The sequence below is a fragment of the Octopus bimaculoides genome, chromosome 1 (assembly GCF_046866305.1).
Source record: "Octopus bimaculoides isolate indiv1 chromosome 1, ASM4686630v1, whole genome shotgun sequence".
In the NCBI taxonomy this organism is placed as follows: Eukaryota; Metazoa; Mollusca; class Cephalopoda; order Octopoda; family Octopodidae; genus Octopus; species Octopus bimaculoides.
In genome coordinates this window covers 168,731,053-168,746,757 of record NC_142928.1, presented here as the reverse complement: position 1 = coordinate 168,746,757, position 15,705 = coordinate 168,731,053, and the positions used below count along the sequence as shown (strand labels likewise).

At 31.8% G+C, this 15,705-nt stretch overlaps 1 protein-coding gene across 8 annotated transcripts in view; it reads right to left on the bottom strand.

Annotated features, from left to right (window-relative positions):
- Positions 1–829: 829 nt before the first annotated feature.
- The window catches only part of LOC106869306 (trafficking protein particle complex subunit 8), a 116,079-nt gene continuing 101,203 nt past the window's right edge, over positions 830–15,705 (bottom strand). For 4 of the 8 annotated variants that reach the window (XM_089362502.1, XM_089362514.1, XM_089362509.1 and 1 more), the window contains 8 exons: positions 14,673–14,775; positions 14,007–14,081; positions 11,933–11,991; positions 10,392–10,565; positions 9,081–9,185; positions 6,249–6,394; positions 5,780–5,869; positions 830–1,623 (listed from right to left, as the gene is read on the bottom strand). In XM_089362502.1, coding sequence (XP_089218628.1) covers positions 1,287–1,623; positions 5,780–5,869; positions 6,249–6,394; positions 9,081–9,185; positions 10,392–10,565; positions 11,933–11,991; positions 14,007–14,081; positions 14,673–14,775 — 1,089 coding nt within the window. In that variant the 3' untranslated portion in view covers positions 830–1,286. The remainder of the gene's footprint in view (positions 1,624–5,779; positions 5,870–6,248; positions 6,395–9,080; positions 9,186–10,391; positions 10,566–11,932; positions 11,992–14,006; positions 14,082–14,672; positions 14,776–15,705) is intronic. The other 4 variants (XM_089362506.1, XM_089362517.1, XM_089362512.1 and 1 more) reach the window with 1 other exon arrangement.

The following is a 15,705-nucleotide window of genomic DNA, read 5'->3' as shown; positions in this document are numbered from 1 at the left end:
TTTCCAACACACTAATGATTTTGCTAGTTCTCTGCTTTAATAATAATAATAATAATAATAATAATAATAATAATAATAAAGCCAGAAGAAAAAAAAAAAAATGAGATGTTCACATCAAGAATGCTGATCAAACATTTGCATAGTAACTACTTTCCATGGCAAAAAATAAAATGAGATCAATAACATGCTCTCTATTTTGCATTCAGGCTCCTCAATACATAGTTGCTGGCATATATTTGTTTGCTGTTTTTTTATGTATTCTGAAAACCTTTTATAGAGCAGGTCATGAAAAATGTTTGGGTGAACTTGGACAATACATTTTCCTCTTAAATCACAACTCTAAAGATGTTGGTATGTCTTTAACTCTGGTACTCATTATATGCCAGCAAATATGTTCTTTTTGGTCACACTGGTTTCAATTGAGAGTCAATATTAATTTCTTAAGAACTCAATTGTTTTGATTCAAGATATTTAAATGAATAACAAGTAAACACTAAGAAAGTGAAAACTTAAAGAAATGAATTTAGAAAAGCATCTTTTTTATATTTTAAGAAATTGTTTGTATATATCTCCATAGATACTTAATGGGAGATTTAACAATATGAATGCTTTATTTAGAAAAAAAATTATGTTTTACAATCTTATCATTTTGGAATTGAAACCAGATTTTATACACACCAGATTTGTTGCTCAATTAATTCTTCTGAAACCCCCAAAATCTGCAAGTACAAGCTAAATTTGAGGAAAAAATAAATAGAAATCTAATGCAACAAAGATTTGAAGGTCAATTAAAAAAAATTATAAATAATGAAATATACTTAAAGGTCAGTGAAAAGGCAAAGTAAAACTTTAATAAGCTCCTTTACCAGAATAGTAAATACAATCAAAATATTTCACAATTACAAAGTTGCCATTTTCTTTTCTGCTTTTTATATAGTAATCAGGTCCCTTGAGACAATCCATTCATCTAATAAAATCTCTCATCAATCAGTCATCTTAAGTTTCCATTCATGTGCACACAACAAACCAATATTTTGAAGTGCTACTTTGTGTGTGTAAGTTTGTGTGAGCTTCTGTGTGTCTTTGATTTCAATTAATGGAGACTGTTCATATTAGCACTTTTGGAAAATCAGAAATAGTGTCATTTTGGTGTCAAAGTAATCACCAAGGTTAGTTAGGCTAAGTACCGTCATTCAGGGGGGGAAAAAAATTAAGTTGCTAAATTTATGAACTGGAAAAGAAAAAAAATTTTTAGTCTTCTTCTCCATTATGAAAAATGTGGATCATCATGAAGAAATATCACTTATAACAACAAGACTGGGAGCACTCTGTTTCTGCAGGATCATCTCTGAGGAATCAGTTGTGTAGGTGACAAATACTGAGAGCTGATTAATATTATAGACTCCAGGCTTGGAAAAGCATGCAGTAAGGGTAACAGTTTGTGAGTGCTGGGGTCCTATATGTAAATCAATCAGCGAATGACCACACCATACAAAAGCATTGCTCTGACTTTGCTGGTACAAAGATAAATATGATGGTAATCCAACACATGGTGCAGGTGTCCCTATTCCAGATGAAGTAGTTTCTGCTGAGATATAAACCTGGTCACCACTACTGCTCAGCCTAAAAATAATAGTAAAAATTGGAAGGTGTTTTTTATTTTTATTTTGAGAAACAATTTTCATTTATCTAGACTTATTACCGAGAAAATCTTTATAACTAAGAAAATTACAAGTTATCTATGTACAAAACACAATATGAACAAAGTAAATGTAACAATTCAAAATATTTACCATTTATATTAAAAATTAAATATTAATAAAATGAAATAACATAACTTACTGAATTAACATTTTTAGTGTTTAGATTTTGTTTGAATAAAAAACTTTTCAAGGAATAAAATATATTTAAGACAAAAATTAAAAAGTTGAAGCTAAAAATCTATTGTCTTGGCAGTTAATTATTTCTTCTCAAATTGTAAAAATATTTCCAAGCATTTCATACCTTATGTATGTATACATTAGAAGTCTATTTTAATTTTTCTTTTTTAAATAATTCAGATGAATTAGATAAAAGATATATTTTCTCCATTAGCCTTAGTCCCCCTTTTACACTTAGTTATTAGTTAGCAGTAGTAACAGTAATAGTAGTATATGTGTGCATGTGTATAAAATAATTATATATGTATATAACTATCTTATTACTGAGAACAACTGAAAGTTGTTCTTGATATGCCAGAGGCCATCATTTATGCTATGTTAAATAATTACAATGAGAAAATATCTATATGTAATTACACACTTAGTGTACCAGCCAATATTTCCTAGACTTTCAAATGAGTACTATATAATTTAAATCCTCAAAGCTAAGGACAACATCCTCACCAAAAAGACAGGATGGCTATGGTTAAAACCATGAGCAGACAAAATTCAACACTATTACCACATTAGATCAGCCATCTCTATGCTGTATGTCTTAAACACAGCTAACTTAGGCTATCAACAACAACAGCAGCAACTAATTCTAGTCTATAATACAGAAAATGCTAATAGGCATTTAAGTGACTTTTTCTTTTAACCCTCACTGCTCCAATTCTTAGTTCGCATGTTTAGTTATGAGTTACTATCTATAGAGGATATAAAAAATTAAAGTGAAGTTTATAATAAACAAGATTTTCTTTATGCTTTAGATAATTTCTATTACATATTGAGCTTTTGAATGGTTTCTGCACTTTTGAACTAGATGTTGCATATTAACTTAGTTAAAAACCACTCAATGTAGCTAACTGGTTTTATGTTATTTAATAAAAACTTAATTTGGAAAATTTAGATCAGCTGTCTCAGCTTTTCATTGTTGTAAAAACTATGTGAGACAAACCCCAATATCTTTTATGAACTAAACTTTACAACATCCAGTTTGGTCTAAGAACACTCAAGGCGAATTTTAATCACAATTTCTTTCCTCATCAGCAATGTCTATTTTACTGCTACTATAATGGTTTCTGCACTTCTGAACTAGATGTTGCATATTAACTTAGCTAAAAACCACTTAATGTAGCTAACCTCTCCTCACCTCACCTCTATTTGTGTTTTATCCCCTCATCTAAAAGCAAGCTAAATGTTTCTAATCACCACCCACTCTAGCAAAATAACTATTGTATTTGTGCATACCAAGAAAAATTTATGAAATCAGGAGCAAAATGGAATGGGGGGGTCATTATACCCATTTAAAATAACTAACGCAATAAACCTATGAAAACTATACTAAAGGCAGTAATCCTGAGATATCTATTTAAATTAAGTCTACAGATCACTGCCTACAGCTATGGAATACTGGATGCATACACAATTGAATGACAATTGTTAATTCTGTTAGCATAGAATGGTGTGTAGTTATATACCATTGTTTAAAAGATGACAATTTAAAATGAGTAAGTTACATTACCAATATATGCTAGGAAAGTAAAAAAATCATGAGTATATACCTTTATAAACAACTAAGGATGTGAAAAAGAGACATTGCTTATTGTGTAAAATTTTAACTTAAAGTCATACAATATAAAAAAGGATAAAACAAATTAATTTTTAGCTGTGGAAGTCATTGTATTTGACATTACCTTATATTCAAGTAAATATCATATATGCCTTATTTATATAAGTTAAATCAAGAACAATGTTCTCTTAGACTAAAAGTTATTATCTATTCTTCTTAAGGAGGTAAGTGAAATTATTTTTGTTCTTTCTTACATATTATGAACATATAAACTATAAATACTAATGCCTCATATGCAGATAAAATGAATAATTTTAATATTTGTGAGGCTGGATTTATAAACCATTCCCAATAGCTGCATTAACTATAAAATGTGGCAATATATAGTATCAGCAAAGAAAATTTTTTGAGATGTGAGATAAGAACCAAAACAGTAAAAAAAAAGCAGTGATTTGGAAGATAAAATGTAGCTGTATAAAAAATAAATCCATGCTAAAATATCCCAATATATTCCATCCCAATAAAATGTAAAGCAAAAACTAGTGGTCAGAACTAAAGCAATGAAATGTCAGAAACAGATCAAAACTAGTGAAAGAAAGCAAAGTAGTTGTGAAAAGCCAAATAAAATAGCATGTGGAATAACATGAATCTGTATTCCATCAGATATTCTTTTTTTAAATAAATAAAATCCAAAATATATTCTGTATCCCGTTTTCTCTTTATCTCTGCCTTTCTCATTAGGATCCACACAAAATGCAAATGATTATAATCTTTAAATCATTTAGGGACTTCGATACACAGTTTAAAAAATAAGAAAAAAAAGCCCTATAACCAGTGTTAATCTTGACATTTCAATAATAAAAAAAAAAAAAAAGGAAATTCTGAAATTTGGAGTAACAATGCCAACAGGAATATGCATATGAAAGTATAGAAGAATAAGGGGATAGAGTGAAGATAATTTTTTTTGGTTGTTGAAATTGAAATAAAATATCATTGAAAATGGTAAAATAGTTTGTTGAATTCCATATAGCATTAATTAAAACTAAAATTTTAAACTTCTCACAAGGAAGATCTATTTTGCTTTATAAGCAATCAATTTCTTCCTACTTGGGGAAAGAGAAACACTAAGGTTTTACAAACATTTTGATAATGAAATTAACTGAAAAATTTGAGTAAGATGTGTTTGAGTCAATTGATATAGTATTAATATAACTGCAAGAATGATACTATGATATGCTTCAGAATAAACCTACAGATTTCAACCAACATTTTGCATGTAAATTAATTAAACTAATATCTAATTTATTAATTAAACTCACTGCCAAGAAAGGCAACATTTATGCAAATCAGTATACCCAGTAAAATAAAATCCTTAATAATAATGGCTATAAATACAATGTCACTACAAACAGTTAAAGATAGTCAGTTGCTGATGACATCTCAGTAAAGACTGAAACTGATTCAACTGATCCCTCTCTTTCTGTCCATTGTGAGGTAGTATAAAGCATCTAAAGGTTTATTTTATAGTAAACCATAGCATCAAAAAATACTCTTAATGCATCAGTAGTTTTTAAAAAACTATGTCAATTATTCCGTTTACATATGTCAATTATATAAGTAACAAAAATTAAATCAGAAACAAAATTTGTTTTTCTTAATCTATTCATATTTCAAACAACAATTGGTTACCAAATACTTAACCCTTATCAACATAGACTAGCGTATTAGCAAAAATGCTTAATACAGGTAAGCTTCTTTTAAACATTGCACTAAGTGGAAAACTAACATGAAAGATAATAGATAGAACAAAGGTTACTCTTAATAAACAATAGTAGCATTAATTGTTTAAATATATGGATGTTAATTTACCTATTTTAAAGTTCAATAGAAATGTTTTTCTTTTTAATCCATACGACGAATACAAAAACATCTCAGAGTAGGAATTAACAGAAAAAATTTTGTTGAAGACAAACATACAGGGTTGAAGAAATGCAGGCGCAAAATATCAGAATCTTGACAAAGGATAATATTAATACGAAAGAAAGCTATGTAGTTCAAAATAAATCTAATATTCTGATGGCAAAATGTACAAAATCCTTTGTCAGGTTCCAAATGAAAACCTACTGGAAAAATTTTGAGGCATTCTTAAGAAACAATAACACTTGAAGTTAATGGAGTATCAAAAGAAGATGGGTGGAATGCAACCACAAAATATATTTAGACTAATACTTCTATCCTGTTCTACAAAGAAGAAAATTAAACATTATGAATGACTAACAGTACTAACCTTTCTGGTGATTTTCCTGTATCAATGAGAACATGTACTGGAACTCTTGAACAGTTGCATAAAATCATTCTTACTGGCAGCAGACATAGACTACAAATAATGCAAAAATAAATTTATTGAAGGAAGATTATATAAAATGATGTATGGTCATTCCTATGTACTAGGACAATATATAATCACAATGTATTTTATAACAGTCATGACTTTCTGAAACAATACAGTTTAATTTTACTAAATCATAAATTTTGTCATTGTATTAAATGGTTAAATCAAATTTAGCAACTACATTTAAGTTTAATTATCCAACTTAAACAGTAAACTGAATCATTTTGTAAAGATTTAATCAAGAAAAAAAATCTCGATAATTCCATACCAAGACAGACTTGCTAACATTTAAATAAACTTACAGCTTTTATAGAGACAATGTAAGTGGCAGGGTTCAACAATATGTCTTATAAAACTATCTTACCATTTTTTCTTAAATTGGTGTTTAATATTAGATTCATGTGAGAAATTGTAGTGAACCAAATGTGTGCTAACTTCAAGGCTAGGTTTAGGTACAGGAATATTTTCAATGTCTTTTATGAATTTCAAAGGACCCACATCAGGCTGCTGCTGGAATCAAAAAAGAAGGAAAAAAGAGTAAATTTATGGTTTTACAAATGTAATTTAAAAGAGCCAAATTTTATGAATTACTAGCAGAGGCACCCGGCGTTGCTCGGGAATGAAATTGTTGCTTATATACTTGAAGAAAAAAAGGCAAAATATGCTGTATAGAAATTTGAGGACATTCTGTAGATGGACTCTCAGATGAATGATGGCTGGGCGCCTCTCAGGAATGGGGAAAATTGAAGATGTGCCAAAAAGCCTCATTGGTACTTGGAAACTTTTACGAAAATTAAAATGGGGATCGTTGCCAGTGCCCCTGGACTGGCTCTTGTGCGGGTGGCACATAAAATACACCATTTCGAGCGTGGCCGTTGTCAGTACCACCTGACTGGCCTTCGTGCAGGTGACACGTAAAAGCACCCACTACACTCTGAGTGGTTGGCGTTAGGAAGGGCATCCAGCTGTAGAAACTCTGCCAAATTAGATTGGAGCCTGGTGTTGCCATCCGGTTTCACCAGTCCTCAGTCAAATCGTCCAACCCATGCTAGCATGGAAAGTGGACGTTAAACGATGATGATGATGATGATTAAATGAAAAAAATGATTTACGTGAATATCCTCAGAAGAGTAATTGAAATAAATGGCGATTGTGGAGCACCCCCCCACGCACGCACGCATACACACGTGTGTCTTTGTAAATATGTTTGTATACATTTATGTATGTGTGTGTTTGTAAGAGACAGAGTATGAGTGAGAGAGAGAGGTTTGTTGTCATGTATACGTACATGCATAAATATACATACATCTTTGGATGTATGCATATGACAACACAGCCCTTGACTCACTCACACTATGTATCTTACAAACACGCACACACGTGCATACACACGTGTCTTTGTAAATATGTTTGTATACATTTATGTATGTGTGTGTTTGTAAGAGACAGAGTGTGAGTGAGAGAGAGAGGTTTGTTGTCATGTATACGTACATGCATAAATATACATACATCTTTGGATGTATGCATATGATAACACAGCCCTTGACTCACTCACACTGTCTCTTACAAACACGCACGCGCGCATACACACGTGTGTCTTTGTAAATATGTTTGTATACATTTATGTATGTGTGTGTTTGTAAGAGACAGAGTGTGAGTGAGTCAAGGTGTGTGTGTGTGTGTGTGTGCGTGTGTGTGTGTGTATGTGTGAGACAGAGTGAGAGAGCGGTGTGTATGTAGTATTTATTTACTCTCTCTCTCTCCCTCTCTCTCATACACACGAACACACAAAATAGAAAGTGAAGCTTTTTGCGGTTGTTATGTCAATACCGGAAGTTGACATTGAGGAACCTTTTTAAAGAAGTGAATCTTAAATATAAAGCAATATTATTTATTTTTGATTAAAAAAATCAAATGAAGAGCCTAAGATTTATCCGAGGTCAAATTATTCATGCATTACAAGTATGGAAGCATTTGGTGAAGTCGATTTCACGTGAAAAGCGATTACACACACATCTCTGTTTTATATATAGTATAGATAAATCTAAAATGATATTCTATTTTACAGGATTAAATTATAGAATTAAATTTCTTATTTAAACACAGCAATCTATTTCCTTTGGAAGCCAAGTGAAATTGTAGCCATAGATGATGCCAGTGTCACGTGACTGGAACCTGTACCAGTGGCATGTAAAAAGCACCTATTACACTCTGGGGGTGGTTGGCATTAGGAAGGGCATCCAGCTTTAGAAATCATGTCAAATCAGATCGGAACCTGGTGCAGCCTTCCAGCTTCAGTCAAACCCATGCAAGCATGGAAAGCAGATGCTAAATGATGATGATGTCAAAAGAGATTTATTACTGTCTTAAGAATATCCACTAATGAGGATTATATTATTTCTAGTTCAGATTAATTTTTGTATACTTTACAATACATACTTAAAACAAACAAAAATTTAACTTGCAAAAAATTTTAAAAAAACAGAAGCACTGCTTGTGTTAACTAATTCAAGAGGTATCGTGAGTTATTAGAGACTAAGTAAATTGAAACCAGATTACAGATGAAACAATTATTATGGTTACAACAGAAGAGGATGCCAAATTTCTTTTTAATTAATTAATCAGAGGAGGATGGCAATTTACATCTAATGGCCTTTGTAGGCTCTCTCTGACTAAAGAAGTTGACACGGTTCTTGTTCATAGAGACTAACAAACAAATATAATTGAAAGAAATTCACAAAATGGGATTGGCCAATTTTTTTTTTCTGTTTTATAAGCCACTAATTCACGAAAACGCAAGTGGCATGATTTATGCTTGTAAATTCTTGTCACTTATCTTTAGAACAGGCTTTGCTCAAAGTTTGTATGTGTGTGTGTGTGTGTCCCTTAAAAAATCTAAGTGTAACACCCATTGTTATCCAGTTTTGAGTTACTACTGATAGAGTATCTTGGATTACATTATCCAATGTGACATTTTTTTTTAGGACAGTGTGCTTTGCAGGAGATTTGTCTGCAGGTCAAGTAACAATGTAAATGTTCTCTCATTGGCTGATCCACTTTATATTAATTTATGTAGCAAAGGTAAAAAGAATAATATAAGTGTCATCAAGAGCCAAAGGCTTTCATTTCACATTCAAGAACAACATTTAAAAAAATGTAAAACATTTGAATAAAGAATATTTTTAATTTTACTAACTTTAGTTATAGGATAAGATGTTGCAGACTTGTTAAGCTTTGTAAAGGTTACATGATGTTGTCCAACCAGTGTAACTGTCTCACCTGAATCTTGTACCACTAAAGCCTATGAGAAAGGAACAAAACATACAATTAAAATAGCTAATTCATATACATTCAGAAACAATGAAACAATTACCAATACATATAAAAAGCATTTAAAATAACAAATGGCACTGAAGAAAGGCCAATTCACATGCTTAGCATGCATTAGAAAACTCTTTCAATGTCCCATGTACAATACAAGACTATACCTATTGGAGAGAGGAATATAGTTGATTATATAATTCCTGTTCTTAACAGACATTTTATTTTACCAATCCAGGAAGAATGAAATGCAAAGTTAACAGACAGGAGTAACATTCAGAGGGACACTATATATAACCCAGTTCTTTGTATATGCATTTAGATGGCATAGATATTGAAATAGATTGTACAAAGATTATATTACATAAAATTTCATCAGGCCAAAACAACACAAAACGAAATACAAAATGAACTACAAAAGTGAAGATAGAACAACAGTTGGAGTTTTACATTCTATTTCAACTGTTGTTCTGTTTTCACTTTTGTAGTTCATTTTGTATTTCATTTTGTATTTCATTTTACAATGTTTCAGCCTTATCAAGTGTTCATCTAATCTAACATCACACAATGCTTCACTCAAACTATTCTATTCTAATAATAAATCTCAACATTTACAATAACTAATTTTTAGAAAATTCTCAAACTATTTTATAAATGGATATGAATTTTATACCACATAGGAAAATTTTTCAGGATTTCTTTTTATAAATATAGGTGCAGGCATGATTGTATGGTAAGAAGTTTGCTTCCCAATCACATAGTTCCAGTATAGACCTATTGTGTGATACCATAGGTAAGTGTCTTCTACTATAGCCTCAGGTTGATCAAAGCTTTGTGAGTTGATTTGGTAGACAGAAATTGAAAGAAACTGATTATATATATATATATATGTGTGTACGTGTGTGTCTGTATTTGTCCCCATCACTGCTTGACAACCGGTAATGGTGTGTTTACATCCCTGTGACTTAGTTTATTGGCCTTTTTACTGAACCACTAAGTACCGGGCTTTTTTTTTTTTAAAGAAAGGTCAATTTGACTAAGATTTTTTAAGGCACTGCTTCAGCATGGCTGCAGTCTAATGACTGAAATGAGTACAAGATAGGTACTAAGAAGAAAATTCAGATTAATTTATGAAATAACGAAGTAACAACAGTTCACAGGCTGAAACTAGTTAAACAGTAGTTACCTGCCATAAGATAATTAATGTTAAATTCACTTCAATGGCAGTATCAAGGTCACTGAATTTGGAATGCTTATTATTAGTATTAGGTGAATAACTGGATGCTAAAGCTGACTGCTGATCACAGTTCTGTGTGCATTTGTAATAAAAATCCGAGCAAGGTGTCTTGGAACTTTTAATCTAGAATAGAAAAATAAAAGTTAGAAAACATAAAGTATAAAAATTATGGGAAGTGGACAGATTACTTAAGCAACAATTTACTTTCCATGAAGCTACAAAAGTAAAATCTGTGGCTGTAGTTTTGCAAAGTTAAAAAAAGTGGTTCACAAATAAGTAAATCAACTAGAAGATTCATCATCATCATCATCATCATCCAACTTATAAAATATTTTATTCAGTCTCCAACAATAAGAAACAGCATAGATTTTTCTTTTCCAAAATGACAATCTAATGCTTTTCTGAGATTATATGTGCTAATTTAAAGAATTAAATTTATCAAATGACATATGTAATTTGCATTTTCCATACATGATGGCATTAATCACAATATTTATAATAACCTTAGAAGAGCAATTATTTTACTAAACCTTTTCTACGGTTTGTCAGGTAAAATAGGCACAATCTTTTTTTTTTTAACTTCCAAATATTAATGTTTAGATACATTTTAATCTGATGTTACTTTATAAATATGTTATTTTAGTGTCCTTTCCCCTTCCCCAGCCTGGCATGGAATGAACAGGTCTACTGTACAACTATGTCATCACTCGTGTTGATTCTCCATAAACTCTTGTTTGAGGCCCAACGTACTGCAATCTAATTTTACTACTTCATGTCTCCTTCACTGTTACTCTACCATCCACCAAATACTTCAATCATTTTTTTTTCCCTTTCAGCTTTAAACATCCATGATAACATATTTCAGTGTTCTGTAACATTCTTTTGTACTAATCATTTATAAACCCAACTTTGCAAACAAAATTTCAAATCATAATTTCCAACAAATCTCAATTAATTTCACATATAGTTTGTACAAATCAAAGACATCTGGCTTATATTGTTTTTTATACTCCACTACCTTAGTTTCATATAGTAAGTCAAATTTTTAAAAGACCTTTCTATTTCTCTTTTTTCTTCATATATAAAGTATACAGTAAATATTATTTTATATTAAGTCCTGAACAAAATACAAACAACATTTTATAAGTACTAGTTATTAGCCATGATTACCGACATATAGGCCACAATCTGTTATATATGAAGTGCAACTTATACAAAGCAAAAATATCAGTTCTATTCTAGAATGCTGATGAATGAGTATATCTTCATCAATGTATGAGACAAAAGACCTAGCAATTGGATTTAAATGGTTTGCTAGTAACAACTCATCTAACAAGTTTTTACAACAGTGTGAAGGTATCCAGCCATAAGTAAATTTTCAATTTTCAAAATTAATTTTGCTGAGAATGTAAAATTGAACTTAATATTTCAAATTACTTTCAAGGAGGAAAATGTAAAGAGGAATGAAACTATTCCAGTTTCTAACTTACTTTTGTTTCATTAAAATGGGTATTGCTAAAATACACCTTACGAGACTTTTCTGATTCACCTACAAAAGACAGAAATATAATACAATCAACTTTAATGGAAAATGTCACAGAATTGGTATTTTATTTGCAAGATTTCTCAAAAACTGTTGCTACTCTAGTTTTTATGAACGCTATTAAGAGCCATTTAACTAACAATTTTATACAACAGCCATTTCAAAATGCTACAAATATAGCGTGATCGTTACCAGCGTCGCCTTCTTGGCACTTGTGCCGCAGCGTCGCGTTCCTGACACTTGCGCCGGTGGCATGTGAAAAGTCATTCAAGCGAGATCATTGCCAGTGCCACTGGACTGGCTCCTGTGCAGGTGGCACGTAAAAGCACCCACTACACTCTCGCAGTGGTTGGCATTAGGAAGGGCATCCAGCTGTAGAAAATCTGCCAAATCAGATTGGAGCCTGGTGTGGCCATCTGGTTCACCAGTCCTCAGTCAAATCGTCCAACCCATGCTAGCATGGAAAGCGGACGTTAAACGATGATGATGATGATAGCAGACCAAATACCATTCTAGGGTAACCCCCTAACCAAATTCTGTTCTTAACTAATTTTCCTGAACAAACTACAGAAATGGTGTTGTCTATGTTGCTCGCTCAATTTCTCATTTTTGAAGAGATTCATATTGTGCATGGTTGATAATGTCATATAGCATTTGTTGAGTATGAAAATAAACTGCAAGCTTGTGCAGCAAAGGATGTACTACAGAACTTCAAGATTTCTCCAAACAATGCAAATGAAATTCACATTTGCTAAGAAGTAGGGTGATAACAAGACAGTCAAAAATTTGAATGAAATTTGGTGCATTTCAGTAAAACTTTCAAAATAAACCATCAAATTCTGCTAAACTTTGCTGCCAGATGGAAAGAATGTGAACATCTTCAATAATATGTAATCTACAAGCAACAACTGACACACTATAACGACCCATGATGAGACATTAATCTCTTGACGATCCAACAGGAGATAGAATTATCAGGCCAATGACACCAATTGATAGTGATCACTATTTCAGTGTTCTGAAAGGGGCAAGCTGGCAGAATTGGTGACATACCAGGCAAAATGCTTAGAATTTCACCCATCTTTGTTCTGAGTTCAAATTCCATCAAGGTCAACTCTGCCTTTCATTCTTTTGGGGGTTGATAAAATAAGTACCAGTTGAGCACTGGGGTCAATGTAATCAACTTACTTCCTCCCCCAAATTGCTGGCCTCAAGCCAAAAATTGAGACTAATATTTCAATGTTCTACAAAATAGCCATGTGTTTGTGTGTGAGGGGGGGTAGGTACACAAGTAGGTAGATAGATAGGGGTGGCTGTGTGGTTAACAAGTTTACTTCCCAAACACAGTTTTATAATCACTCCCACTGTGTGGTACTTGGGCAAGTGTCTTCAACTATAGCCTCAGGCTGACCTAAGCCTGATGAGTAGAATTTAGCAGACAGAAACTGAATGGTGTGTGTGTGTGTGTGTGTGTGTGTGTGTGTGTGTGTGTGTGTGTGTGTGTGTGTGTGTGTATAAACATACACACATACACAACACCATTAGAAATAAATGCACATAGTTTGAATTCAACCTGACACTATGTACATATCCAAGAATAAGAATTGATGACAATTGGAAGTTCAAGCTATTTGAAGTGTAAATATAAACTTTTTTTAAAAATGCTTTTCTACAGTCTGGAAGATTACAATCTTATTGACAACTCATCTCAGATATTTAGACACTTAACCCTTTAGCATTTCAACAGGCCACATCCGGCCCAAATATTCTACTTCGCCTTATGTTCAAACCAGTCAGATTTGGGCTCTCACACCTACCTTACAATGTCATTCTAAAAATAATCTATCACATCACTGAAGTCTCAAAGCTACAAGATAATGCATGATTAATTCAAAACAATGTGAATCAATAAGCATTACATTTATCAGAGTAATCTGAATGCTAAAGGGTTAGATTGCTTGCATCTTTTAGAAAACTTAAATGAAGAAATACATAAAGTAGATTTAAGAAGAAATAGATACCTTCACAACAGGTTGCTCTTTTTCCTATAGCTTTCAAACACATTTGCAATGTTTCACGATTATGAATGAGTAATTCTGAAAATCAAGAAATTGAAATTTTAGTTAAATATTTTATTTATTTTTGAAAACCATGGTATTTAACTTAGATGAATTATATTCAAAGGCTTTTGTGCCACCAATATTATTTTCATAACATATCTGTAGGCATCTTCTTAGTTACGAGTGAGATACCAATGCTAAGAAGTATTAGCAGTTTTGATTAAATTCTTATTTGAAGAGTGTAATCCCAACTTAGTTTTACTTGTAGGAATCACAAACCTTTCGTTATCAAAATATTGTCTATAACATTTATGACTAACCAGTCATAAACACACCATCTTTGGAAACAATATTTGACATTCTTAATTTACAACAGTTAATTCCACATATAATCTGTGTAAATCAAGTAAATCCCAGAAGGAAGGAAGGAAGGAAAGAAAGGGGGAGAAAAGAATGTAAAAGAGAAAGAGATAGATTAAGAGAGTGATAGATGGAAATTGATAAAGAAATCTATTGCAAGATGTAGTTGTTAGTCCTTTTTCTCTTGCAGTTCCTTTTCTAGAAATTTAGCGTTCATGCAAAAATCATACAAAAATATTTTGATTATATAATTAAAAAATATCTTACCTGTATTCTTTGGAGTACTGAGGTAGTTAATAGACCAATTTGTACTGGCACATGACATCTGCTTTATTTGGATTGTTTTTAAGTGAGGTGCTTTTGTTTGGCCCTATAAATGAAATATAAATGAAAATTCCAAATGTAGCTTTCTTCAAATCTATTCCAGCAGATCTTTCTTCAAATCTATTCCAGCAGATCTTTGCAAACAGTCCCACATACATAACATAGTAAAAACTTCATTCTAAAGACAATTCCTCTTCTTCAGAGCCAGAAAATACTTAAAGCTCTGACAAGTGGCTGATAAAACTGCAAAGCTCAAATGAGACCTGCAATGGAATACTCCTTCCACATCTTGGATACTACTGCTGCTAGATAAGCCATATCACATCCTAAAGAACACCTAATATGCAAAACTGGTTTACTTACACACTTCAGCCTTCATTTCTCTTCCTAGTTAGCTGTGTTATACCTCTATACTATGTTTATAATTTGAGCCATCCATTTGATGCCTCTATAACTGTTTTTTCCAAGAGCATTTCTTGACTCTTGTAGCTATACTAGTCATTGTATGCCAACTCAGTACATACTACCTAACTGACCATGTGAATGCTTATAGTATCCTACCTAACCAGATTCAACAACGTTTTGTAGTAGCATTTCAATGTCTGTTCTTTTATCTCAGTAACGATTACTCACTGTTTACAAAACTTCAGTCCATAAATAGTCTTGGTCTAATATTATGAATAGTAGCTAATATAGATGTTGTAACTGTCATGCCAATCAATTCTATATCTCATGTTCAATTTCTGTTGAGATAAATCCATTATATCTACTTTCCTACAGTCAATTCTATACACACTATCCACTTCATCTTTAGATATTGCGATAGACTACTACTTTTTTACTTGAGAATCCAATAAAAAGTAATGTCTCAAATTTCAGAGTTCATCTACTTCTAGTCTTATATTGTATTCTGGATCAGTAAATATGGTTAATCTTGCCTAGTTTATCTGGTAATAAAGCAGAGGAGAGATAAAAA